This window comes from Archocentrus centrarchus, chromosome 16 (assembly GCF_007364275.1).
Source record: "Archocentrus centrarchus isolate MPI-CPG fArcCen1 chromosome 16, fArcCen1, whole genome shotgun sequence".
Lineage (NCBI taxonomy): Eukaryota > Metazoa > Chordata > Actinopteri > Cichliformes > Cichlidae > Archocentrus > Archocentrus centrarchus.
In genome coordinates, this window is record NC_044361.1 from 15,546,139 (window position 1) to 15,559,259 (window position 13,121).

Sequence of the window (13,121 nt, forward strand, 5' to 3'; positions counted from 1 at the left end):
GATAATTTACTAATATCAATTCCACTGTATTCAGAAGCTGTTCTAGACTTTTCCCAGATTAATATTTATTGGTGTTACCAGCAGTTATAGTAAAATATAACAATTTAGAGACACTGCAGATATCATCATTTATATATAATATAAAGAGTTCAGTGCCGAGACCTGAACCTTGTGGTACCCCACGAGTAACCTTATATAAATTGGATTCAGCATTATTTGCACATATTGATATCATCAAAGTAACTGTGTTAAATGTGCTATTCCTTTTATATATCTCTGTAAACTTTTCATGCGTAACCTGTGACCTATAATCCATTTCAAAGTCAAGAAACACCCCTTGTTGTACATTGTGTTTGATTTATTTTCTAAGTAGCAACACGGCCTTTGAGGTGCATTTGTTCACTCTACATTCAAAGTTGTAGTCACTCGTGAAACTATCAAGCTTTTACAAAACCAAAATTAAAATTTTCAAGAATGGTAAAAACTGTGAAATTATATTTAAAACTAAGGATTCTACAGCCTCGCGCCATAAATAAAGTTGTGTGAAAAGAGTTTTCTCAGGATTGCATGGAGTCCTGTGAAAGCTTTCTTTTTCACGTGACTGTGCTCTACAGAGAGTGTGTGGTGGGCAGCCTTTTGTTGTTTGTTGCAGTACCATGTTGCATTGCAACACACTCATCTCATACTGCATACAGTTTCTTTAAAAAGCCACAAAAACATGAATCATAAACATGATATAGTTACTGTTATAACACCAATTTTTCCTAATGTTCTGTGTGAAAATGCATTTAATGGAGAAAGTAGCAGCTATTCATTAAATACGTGACCTGACTATATTTTGATACATTTATTGAATTAATGCAGCATTGAAAACAGAACACAGCCTCAGGTCTGTGATAGAAATCAGCAGTGATCTTCCTCAGCACTCTTCTGAACATTACCTTATCCTGAATATCTTTATCACTTTTTTTTTTGTTTGTTTTGTTTTCTTCTCATCCTCCTCCACCTTTCTGACACTTTCTGCATCTGTGTTATGTCTGTGTGTGTACAGGGTATGGTTTTGTGGACTTTGACAGCCCTGCAGCAGCCCAAAAGGCTGTGGCCTCACTCAAAGCCAGCGGAGTCCAGGCACAGATGGCAAAGGTAAGCTTAATCACAAGCTGCACTCTGTGGTCTGATTAATGTGGTGGGGGTGGTTGTGCTGGTGGTGTATGGCCCTCTTTGCAACGGATGGTGAGGGTCATGTTTTTTGTTGTTTTTTTTTAATAGTATATGCTGACATAAAGGAGATGATGATCATAACCTTTATACTGACCTTATACTGTTGTTGATTCAAGACTGACAGGTGCAGATTTGCTTAAGTCACTGTGAGATTACTGATTGAGTCAGTGCTAGACTTATTTTTTCATGACTATGGTCAGATGATTATTGAGCAAAACAACAAGCAACCAAACAAACTGATATAGATCTCCTAAATGACTTCCAACTGTCCCACAAGCTTTCTTTGCTTTTGGTTGTTTTATGTGACCCTTTAGTAATTCTCTCTCTCTCCTCTTTTATTTTCAAGATCATAATATTTAATAAGGTCTGAAAGTGTGTGAAAGACAGATGAGACTAGAGAAAGTGGGTGTGTGTTAAATTTACATGCATACATTAGCATAGCTTACTGTATAGCAGCAGGGAACGTGTGCAGGTTGATCTGCAGCGTGTGTGTGTGTGTTGGATGACACTGCTGTGGTGAAACATGTGGGACTAACCAGCACAATCACATTATCCTGCCTGAGAGAAAGGCAGACAGTGAATAGCCTGCCTTGTTTTCAGATTCATTAAAGCTGTATTGCTGCATACTTCCGTTTCTAAATGAGAGAGGAGTGCAATTAAAAATGGGCCAGTCTTCAGGCACCAAGAGCATCCCATTGAATTAAACAGCAGCAAGCCTCTGAGCCACCTTTGCCTTGCTCTTCTATTAAACCTCTTTTCATTAGACTTCCATCTCTTATTTTGTTCGTAATGGCTTAGGGGATGTGGGCAGGGGGGTAGTGGGGTAGGGAGGAGCAGGGTTGATGTGTTTAGCTGTTATTATAGAGGGGAGAACCCTCGACTCCTTGGAGATTGAGTTCTCCGGAGGGATGGAATAGAGGGCAAAGAGTCAATTCCAAATGAAATTACACAGACTTCTTACAGTTTCATGAACTAATTATGCGGAAGAGCTGCTGATGTCCCACCTAACTTTCCCGACTCAGTGTGCAGTAAGTAAGTCTTAAAAACACTGATGTGGCATGTTCCATTTCAAGCCTCAGCTCGGACATTTTGTAAGGTGAGCAGCTTGATTTGAGTTTAACTAAATCTTGGTTTAATGAGACAGACTGATACAATTGGTCGCAAGTGGAAACTCATAGGAGTATACTGAGAATCTTGCATAGGCTAACTGAGACAGTAAGCTTTTGTTCTTAGATCTAATCTGCAAGATAGTTGAGGTCCTTTCGACCAAAGTGAAGAGGGGAAAAAAGATGATCAGCTTATGTCAAAAAGGGGTGAACATTTAAAAGTGAGGTGTGTGTGTGTGTGTGTGTGTGTGTGTGTGTGGGGGTGTGGGGGGGGGGGGGGGGGGGGGGGGGGGGGGGGACTACTGAGCCAGTGCTGGCTTAAAATATCATGGCATCCAGTCTGTAGAGATAATCCAGCCAAGCATGCTATATGCTTTAAATATCTGAAAACACGGTACTTCTTGTGGAAAAACATTTGTTCAGATAATAACCTGGGGTTATAATGATATATTGAGAACATAAATGATGTGGGATATTTCATGATGTTCCCTGAAGCTCTTTCAGTACATTTTTCTTACCTCTACCAGAGTCTAATAGTGTTGATGTATGTAGCATATACTGTATGTCAATTATATTCCACGATTTTATATCCTTATTTTATAGTTAACTCCAGCTGCCAGGGAGCACACAAGCTTACTATATTCTGCCATAGTAAAAAGCATGAGAGCTACTGGCTTTTAAAACTGACGGCAAACTGAAGGTGGTGATTGACACTTGTATAGGTTTTGACAGCAAATGTATATCATTAACCTTGTTTAGAAAGATGAATATAAAAAAATGAATCTGTGGAAACGCGAATAGCATGGAAATAGTGGATTCAAATCAAGCTCGTCTGTACCTCTTAGGTCTTTTATCTAGTTAATCTGTGGCTCTGGTGCTTGGGAGATCCCCCACACCCCATCCATAAAAAAAGGAAAAAAAGGAAGGAAAATATGATTGTTCATCCACAGATAAGAGCCAGGATCTGGGATTTGCTTAACTTTCTCTGAAAACGGGATACATTATTGGAAATTGGCAGACACAACTAATCAAAGTACTAAAATAGAAGCATAAGTAGGCAGTTTAATAGATGGTTTATGCTGTGAAAAACATTTTTTAGAGTCATTGTTGAAAATTAATGTTAAACATAAATCTAAAAGACACATAAGAGGATTTATGTCCTAGATATTTATGATATTAAATAAACAATTCTTCAGCTCAGCATTAAAGCATTTATGCCTACAGGAGCTCAGGAGGAGAGGACCACATTACATACTTAAAGCTCATAGCTGTCCCCAGCGTTATCTACATGTTTGTTTAAATGTCAGATCAGCAGTTTGGTCTGTCAAGACAACAAATCAGAAATGTCAGACAGGTTTATACACATGACAGAGGACAGAAAGGAATCAATGGGCAGCAGGAAAACCAAACACAGGAACCATCATGCTGCATGACGGATAATGTGAAGGATGTAGGGAGTCGGTGCTGAGAGGCTACATTTAGAGAAGAAATTTAAAATAGCTCAAAATAGAGTGTGAAGCAGCAGTATATGTCACAGTGTAAGCAGCCAGTGTTAGCCATGATTAGAGTAACTTCCTGACATCACCCATGAATTAATTAGAGCACAGTGAAGCAAGATTAGACTGCTAGTGTGTATATAACTGGATTTACTGTGAGAAACCTTTATCCATTAAACCCTGCAGCTTGCACTGACATCTTCTTTGTAGCAGGTGCATGTTTTGGTTGTGAAATAATGAGACGAGAAGAAAACACAGCAAGCCAAGATTAGAGAAGAGACAAACTGTGTGTGTGTGAGTGTGAGTGTGAGTGTGTGTGTGTGTGTGTGTGTGCGCGCGCGCACGTGTGTGTCCTATTCTCACTTCCTCAGTCTTCTTGGTAATTACTGTTGACCTGAAAGATGATTACTTCTACAGCTGTACTCCCTCACGCTCTCGCCAGCTCACTCACAGTTAGTTTTTCTGTCTCCGGGCCTCATTCTTGCTTTCTCTTTTTGTAAATATATCTTTAGGTTGAATCCCCCTAACACCACTACACCAAGCACAGCAAATGATTTAAATTCTAGCACTGATTTAAACCAACATGTAAATCTGCACCTCTCTGCATATATATGTGCTACAAAGTGGTCTGTGAAAAGTATGTGTAGTCCTGTAAAATCATTCAGCAATGGGAAAGTGTTGTATATTAAAATTCATATCAGGGCATTATTTTATTTTGCACACACAAAGGCGTTGACTCTGCTGTGCTTATAAAGCCCTTTGTGTGTGTGTGTGTGTGTGTGTGTGTGTGTGTGGGTGGGTGTACAATAACAGTTATGCAGGACCAAGGTCACTATGCTAATTAGAGATGGTACCACTGGCAGTGACACTTCACACCTCCCTCCCTCTCTCCCTCCCTTCTTTCCCATGCTTCTTCTCCCCTCCACTTTGTCCTTGCACCTCCTGTCTTTGTCTTCAGTTTTCTTTTCTTTAACCCCCCCCCCCCCCCCTTTCTTTTTTGGCCCTAGTTTATCTGACACCCCCCCCCACCACCACCACCACCTGCAACCTCCCTATTTTCTCTCCTGCCCACCCCCACCCCTTCTCTGTTTGGATGTGTGTGTGTGTGAGTGTATTTGTCTGCAGCAGGTGCTGTTATACCTCCTCCAGAGTCATTAGTTACAGGGTTGAGTGAGGACAGTGTGTGAAGGGTAGAAAGAAAACAGGCACTCATAAAGTTAACGACATTGGTTGGCTGTCATTTATCGGCTTTTTCTTTTCTTTTTTTCCTTTCCTTTTTTCTTTCTTTCTTTGCTTCCTTCCTTTGCTCCCCTGGACTTTATTTACTGATGTAAATAGTGTGTGCAAGTTGTGCCTGTGTGTGTGTGTGTGTGTGTGTGTGTGTGTGTGCCTGACAGCTGAGGTTAGTGATGGGAAGAGGTGGCCGGCAGGACCCGACTGAGATGTAAAATAAAGATGAACCAGACAAAAACACATACACAGGAAGACAAGAACATTTCTCTCTTTTCCCCCCCACGCTGCTTCCTGCTTGTCTATCCACTCTGTTATCCGTTTTTCTTTCTGGAAATCATGTCACCTCCTTTTAACCTGCCCCCCCGCCCTTTTTTTTTCTTCTTTCAACTATTGCTCTATTTCATCTTTACCTTTCTCAGCAGATATACAGTAATATACCTGCATCCTTTCACAAGCCAGCACATATGATGATTGGTATTAGTCTGTGACAGAAAAGCCCCATTTTAAATTGAAAAACCTGGGCTAGGTGTTGTGGGTAATGTTCCTGTTTCCTCTGTTGTGAAATCTAAAATGACTGATCTCCTCAGAGCCCTCTTGACTTTATAAGTATGTAGATTATTCTTGAACAATACACAGCTATGACAAAGAAGATTGTCTCTGAACAGCTGAACAAAATGGATTAAAATTCTCTATTTTTGTGTACAGCGATATCAACTATAATATTTCCAGAGCTGATGGTAATATATTTTTTCAAACACGCTATCAGCTTGCCTCTGATTGGAATGGCTAAGGATGTTAAAAAGCTGAATGTACTGTCTTTTTGTGAGGACCTGACCTCCCCTAGCCCAACAATAGCAGGAAGAGGCCATTTAGGAGGAGAAGGACAGAAAGGGGAAGAGGAATAGGAGGGATCCTAGTGAGTGAAACCCAATCGAATTAAATGTAATCTGGCCTGAATGTGCACAGCCATCAGCTGCTCTCCAGTCGTATTAACCCTGCATTACCATCCCTTGGCTGTGTGTGTGTATGTGTGTGGATGCATGTGTCTTTTTATTCAATTTCAATTCAATTCAATTTTTCAATTCAATTTTTTATTTATATAGCGCCAAATCACAACAAACTGTCGCCTCAAGGCGCTTTGTATTGTGGGTAAAGACCCTACAATAATACAGAAAAAACCCAACAGTCAAAACGACCCCCTATGAGCAAGCACTTGGCGACAGTGGAAAGGAAAAACTCCCTTTTAACAGGAAGAAACCTCCAGCAGAACCAGGCTCAGGGAGGGGCAGTCATCTGCCGCGACCGGTTGGGCTGAGGGGAGAGAAAGACATGCTGTGGAAGAGAGCCAGAGATTAATATCAATTAATGATTAAATGCAGAGTGGAGTATAAACAACGTAAATAAGGTGAATGAGAAACAGTGCATTATGTGAACCCCCCAGCAGACTAGGCCTATAGCAGCATAACTAAGGGATGGTTCAGGGTCACCTGATCCAGCCCTAACTATAAGCTTTATCATAAAGGAAAGTTTTAAGCCTAATCTTAAAAATAGAGAGGGTGTCTGTCTCCCGAATCCAAGCTGGAAGCTGGTTCCACAGAAGAGGCGCCTGAAAGCTGAAGGCTCTGCCTCCCATTCTACTCTTAAGTATCCGAGGAACCACAAGTAAGCCAGCAGTCTGAGAGCGAAGTGCTCTGTTGGGGTGATATGGTACTATGAGGTCTTTGAGATAAGATGGTGCCTGATTATTCAAGACCTTGTATGTGAGGAGAAGAATTTTAAATTCTATTCTAGATTTAACAGGGAGCCAATGAAGAGAAGCCAATATGGGAGAAATATGCTCTCTCTTTCTAGTCCCTGTCAGGACTCTAGCTGCAGCATTTTGGATCAGCTGAAGGCTTTTCAGGAAGCTTTTAGGACAGCCTGATAATAATGAATTACAATAATCCAGCCTAGAAGTAATAAATGCATGAATGAGCTTTTCAGCATCACTCTGAGAAAGGATGTTTCTAATTTTAGAAATATTGCGCAAATGCAAAAAAGCGGTCCTACATATTTGTTTAATATGTGCATTGAAGGACATATCCTGGTCAAAAATGACTCCAAGATTTCTCACAGTGTTACTGGAGGCCAAAGTAATGCCATCCATAGTAAGTATCTGGTTAGACACCATGTTTCTAAGATTTGTGGGGCCGAGAACAAGAATTTCAGTTTTATCTGAATTTAGAAGCAGGAAATTAGAGGTCATCCAGGCCTTAATGTCTTTAAGACATTCCTGCAGTTTAACTAATTGATGTGTGTCATCTGGCTTCATTGATAGGTAAAGCTGAGTATCATCTGCATAACAATGAAAATTGATGCAGTGCTTTCTAATAATACTGCCTAAGGGAAGCATGTATAATGTAAATAAAACTGGTCCTAGCACAGAACCCTGTGGAACTCCATAATTAACCTTAGTGTGTGAAGAAGACTCCCCATTTACATGAACAAATTGGAGTCTATGAGATAAATATGATTCAAACCACTGCAGTGCAGTACCTTTAATACCTATAGTATGCTCTAATCTCTGTAATAGAATGTTATGGTCAACAGTATCAAAAGCTGCACTGAGGTCCAACAGGACAAGAACAGAGATGAGTCCACTGTCAGAGGCTCTAAGAAGATCATTTGTAACCTTCACTAATGCTGTTTCTGTACTGTGATGAATTCTGAAACCTGACTGAAACTCTTCAAATAAACCGTTCCTCTGCAGATGATCAGTTAGCTGTTTTACAACTACTCTTTCAAGAATCTTTGAGAGAAAAGGAAGGTTGGAGATTGGCCTATAATTAGCTAAGACAACTGGGTCAAGTGATGGCTTTTTAAGCAGAGGTTTAATTACAGCCACCTTGAAGGTCTGTGGTACATAGCCAACTAATAAAGACTGATTGATCATTTTTAAGATTGAAGCATCAATAATTGGAAAGACTTCTTTGAACAGTCTAGTAGGAATGGGATCTAACAAACATGTTGCTGGTTTGGAGGAAGTAACTATTGAAGTTAACTCTGAAAGATCAACTGGAGCAAAAGAGTCTAAACAAATACCAGCAGTGCTGAAAGCAGCCGAACATGAAGAATAATCTTTGAGATGGTTATGAATAATTTTTTCTCTAATGTCTAAAATTTTATTTGTAAAGAAATCCATGAAGTCACTACTAGTTAACGTGAAAGGAATACTCGGCTCTACAGAGCTCTGACTCTTTGTCAGCCTGGCTACAGTGCTGAAAAGAAACCTGGGGTTGTTCTTATTTTCTTCAATTAATGATGAATAGTAAGATGTCCTAGCTTTACGGAGGGCTTTTTTATAGAGCAACAAACTTTTTTTCCAGGCTAAATGAGCATCTTCTAATTTAGTGAGACGCCATTCCCTCTCCAGCTTTCGGGTATCTGCTTTAAGCTGTGCGTTTGTGAATTATACCACGGAGTCAGGCACTTCTGATTTGAAGCTTTCCTTTTCAGAGGAGCCACAGTATCCAAAGTTATACGCAGTGAGGATGTAAAATTATTGACGAGATAATCGACCTCACTGGGAGCAGAGTTTAGGTAGCTGCTCTGCACTGTGTTGGCACATGGCACTGAAGAGCATAACAATGAAGGAATTAGATCCTTAAACTTAGTTACAGCACTTTCAGAAAGACTTCTACTGTAATAAAACTTATTCCCCGCTGCTGTGTAATCCATTAAAGTAAATGTAAATGTTACTAAGAAATGATCAGACAGGAGGGGGCTTTCAGGGAATACTGTTAAGTCTTCAGTTTCTATGCCATATGTCAGGACAAGATCCAGAGTATGATTAAAGTGGTGGGTGGGCTCCTTTACATTTTGAGAGAAGCCAATTGAATCTAACAATAGATTAAATGCAGTGTTGAGGCTGTCATTCTCAGCATCTACATGGATGTTAAAATCACCCACTATAATTATTTTATCTGAACTGAGCACTAAATCAGATAAAAAGTCTGAGAAATCAGACAGAAACTCTGAGTAGGGACCAGGTGGGCGATAGATAATAACAAATAAAACAGGTTTTTGATTTTCCCAATTAGGATGGACAAGACTAAGAGTCAGGCTTTCAAAGAATGAAAACTTTGTCTGGGTCTTTGATTAATTAATAAACTGGAATTGAAGATTGCAGCTAATCCTCCTCCTCGACCTGTGCTTCGAGCATTCTGACAGTTACTGTGACTCAGGGGTGTTGATTCATTTAAACTAACATATTCATCCTGCTGTAACCAGGTTTCTGTAAGGCAGAATAAATCAATACGTTGATCAATTATTAAATCATTTACTAATAGGGACTTGGAAGAGAGAGACCTAATGTTTAATAATCCACATTTAATTGTTTTATTTTTTGGTGCAGTTGATGAAGCTGTATTATTTATTGTTTTTGAATTTTATGCTTAAATAGCTTTTTGCTGATTTTAGCTTTGGTTTTGGTGGTCTGGGAGCAGGCACCGACTCTATGGGGATGGGGTTTTGGGGGGATGGCAGGAGGAGAGAAGCTGCAGAGAGGCGTGTAAGACTGCAACTCTGCTTCCTGGTCTCAACCCTGGGTAGTCAGTTTTTAGGAGGGTTAATAAATTTGGCCAGATTTCTAGAAATGAGAGCTGCTCCATCCAAAGTGGGATGGATGCCGTCTCTCCTAACAAGACCAGGTTTTCCCCAGAAACTTTGCCAATTATCTATGAAGCCCACGTCATTTTTTTGGACACCACTCAGACAGCCAGCGATTCAAGGAGAACATGCGGCTAAACATGTCGCTCCTGGTCTGATTGGGGAGGGGCCCAGAGAAACTACAGAGTCCGACATCGTTTTAGCAAAGTTACACACCGAGTCAATATTAATTTTAGTGACCTCCGATTGGCGTAACCGGGTGTCATTACTGCCGACGTGAATAATGATCTTACCAAATCTACGATTAGCCTTAGCCAGCAGTTTCAAATTTCCATGAATGTCGCCTGCTCTGGCCCCTGGAAGACATTTGACTATGGTCGCCGGTGTCTCTAGCTTCACGTTTCTCAAAACAGAGTCACCAATAACCAGAGTTTGTTCCTCGGCGGGTGTGTCGCCGAGTGGAGAAAAACGGTTAGAGACGTGAACAGGTTGGTGGTGTACCCGGGGCTTCTGCTTAGGACTACGCTTCCTCCTCACCGTCACCCCCGCTGGCCTGTTTTCCCTGCTGCTCGGGATCTGCTGGGGGGGAGCTAACGGCGGCTAAGCTACCATGGTCCGCACCCGCTACAGGGGCCTGGCTAGATGTAGGTTTTTCCAGGGTGCGGAGCCGAGTCTCCAGTTCAGAAAGCCTGGCCTCCAGAGCTACAAACAGACTACATTTATTACAAGTACCGTTACTGCTAAAGGAGGCCGAGGAGTAACTAAACATGTGACACCCAGAGCAGGAAAGTGCAGGAGAGACAGGAGAAGAAGCCATGCTGGTAGTGAGTCGGCTAAGGGCTAAGCTACTAGCTGAGCTAAGCTAGCGAATTTCTAAAAACAAATAAAGTGAGTAATGTGAATACAGGTGATTCAGCAAAGAGTATGCTATTTAAAGTAGGTGAAGATTACACTAAAATATGTTATTATTCAGATAAATCGAGTTATACAGATATAACAGCTAACAGACAGCAAAACACTGTGCTCCGAAACAGGAACAGGAAGTGATACAATACCGCAGTGAGAGCCAACACCAAAATGGGAGGGAGAGAGATGTAGGAGTTAAGTGGATAAGTGAGAAAAGAAAAGGAAGAGATGGACTGGATGGGAGAAAGAGCATGAGAGGCAGGGCGACTGAGAAGAAAATGAAGATGAATATAGGTGTTTGGGTGATTAATGTGCCGCTGTTGCATTGCTAATGAAAAAATATTTCTCATCATTACAGTAATCATGATAATTTCTGGTGACACATAACAGTTTCTTCATTTTACTGCTTTACTAACTTGTATATTATACCATCAAAAGAGATTACATGCACAACAGTAAATATTACAGTAGTGAAACCAAAACTGAAGTCTTTTTAAAAAAAAGGCCTGAAGTGCTTTAAAGAGTGTATAAGCATCAAGAGTACAAAAAACATGTATATTATGTACACACAAACACACACAGCTCTAAAAATTGAAGGAACACTTTGAAAATAGATCAGATCTCAATGGGAAAAAATCATGTTGGATACCTTTACTGATGTAGACTGGGTAATGTGCTATTAATGAAAGGATGCCACATTGTTTGATGGAAATGAAAATGATCAACCTACAGAGGGCTGAATTCAAAGAAAATTCAGGGGGGGCCAGTCAGTGGTATAAATTCCTTCATCCTCCAGGAACTGTCTGCGTACTCTCAACACATGAGGCCAAACATTGTCGCACGCCATAGATGCTCCTGTCAGCCATCATAGCAGCTAAGATAAAGAGGCACATGGCTCAATCCTGAGCAAGACATTGATGTACTGATTCTCACCACTCGGATATACAGCAATGACATTTGAATGTCATTTGGACTGCAAAACATGTAGTAGGCTGGTAACCAAGAGAGAGAAGGTAGTCAGAACTAAGGGGATTGCATTACCAGAAGGTAGTGTTGTAGTCAAGACCACCTAACCCGAGACCGAGACAAGACCAAGACCAGAGGGTATCGAGACCGAGACAAGACCAAGACTTTTAGGGTCCGAGACCAGTCGAGACCAAGACCGAGGGGGAGCGAGACCGAGACAAGACCAAGACCAGTGCCTGACACTACATGACACAATAAAATGTGAAAAATTATCAAAATCACTTCTCAAATTGATCTGAAAGATCCGCATTCCCATAAAATTACCCTGATATTAAAAACTCACAGCTCAAATAAATATAACCATCTTTATTTAATACTCCTGGGTATTAAATAAAGATCATTTATCACAGAATGTAAAACAATTATTCATAGTTCATCACAATAGTCTTAACTATTCTCTGCCTTTCATAAACTATGCATAAAGTTGTGTTGTTTTTAAACCAACAACCTTTGTAAAAATGGGTGCTTTTTCAAAACCACATAGCTGCAATGTGTAAAACTGAAAAACTGGCAAACACTCATCAACAGTAAGAACTAAAGCCTTTAATCTTATACAGATTAAAGCTGCAGGATGTAACTTTTATAAAAAATCTGGTTTTTACATATTTGTTAAAACTGTCACCATGTCAGACAGTATGAGACCGATAATCTGCGAAAAAAATGGAGCTCCTTCACCTCCTCCCTGAACCGCTCCCAGTCAAAAACAACCAGTCAGAGCCAGGAGGAGGGTCTTAGCACTGTCAATCACTCCTCGTGTATGCTGCTCAATGTAGTTGTGTGCAACACTTCATAATTTGGTATCGATCCTATGCCACAGGGCCATTATCACTGATACTGATACCAATACTTTTTAATAATTATGAAGAATTTCCATGAAGTTTAACTGGTTTGAGATTTTTTTCCTTTGGATCATTAATTAGTTAAAACCCAGGATAGAATTGGGCAAAGTTTATATGTAAGTAGAAAATACTTTATCAAAATAAAAGTTATTGTTCTGAAACAATAGAATAAAACAATTTTCCCCATAAATTGATGTCTGGATTTTTTTTTCATAAATGAAGTGTACAAAATCATCACTCAAGAACAAATGCAAACTTTTTTCCAGGTAGATTTTTCAGAAAGTATAATAAAAAAATTTAATAAAAAATGTCCCTTCATTCACTAATTTTCTACAAATTTAAATTTAAATTTGATTTAAATGTTTCATAGCAAAATCCTTGTTTTTCCCAAATAAAATATGTTATGCATCACATGACAGTATAAAAACACACTGTGGGGAGGGGAGGAGCAAAGTGCTCTGTGCTGTGGCAGGAGCGACACTTAGACAGTCAGCTCGCATCTTTGATGAAACCGCAGCACTGCATACAGGAGAGAAACTGAAGCCAAAGTATCGATCTCATTACACTGATATTGATCAATACCAATACAACGTTGGCATCCATATTATCGATATTAGGATCGATCTGCCCACCACTAGCTCAATGTA

At 40.1% G+C, this 13,121-nt stretch overlaps 1 protein-coding gene across 2 annotated transcripts in view; it reads left to right on the plus strand.

Annotated features, from left to right (window-relative positions):
- Positions 1 to 13,121, plus strand: part of LOC115794747 (RNA-binding motif, single-stranded-interacting protein 3) — a 142,196-nt gene that overhangs the window by 59,097 nt on the left and 69,978 nt on the right. For both annotated transcript variants that reach the window (XM_030750389.1, XM_030750388.1), the window contains exon 4: positions 1,052 to 1,143. In XM_030750389.1, coding sequence (XP_030606249.1) covers positions 1,052 to 1,143 — 92 coding nt within the window. The remainder of the gene's footprint in view (positions 1 to 1,051; positions 1,144 to 13,121) is intronic.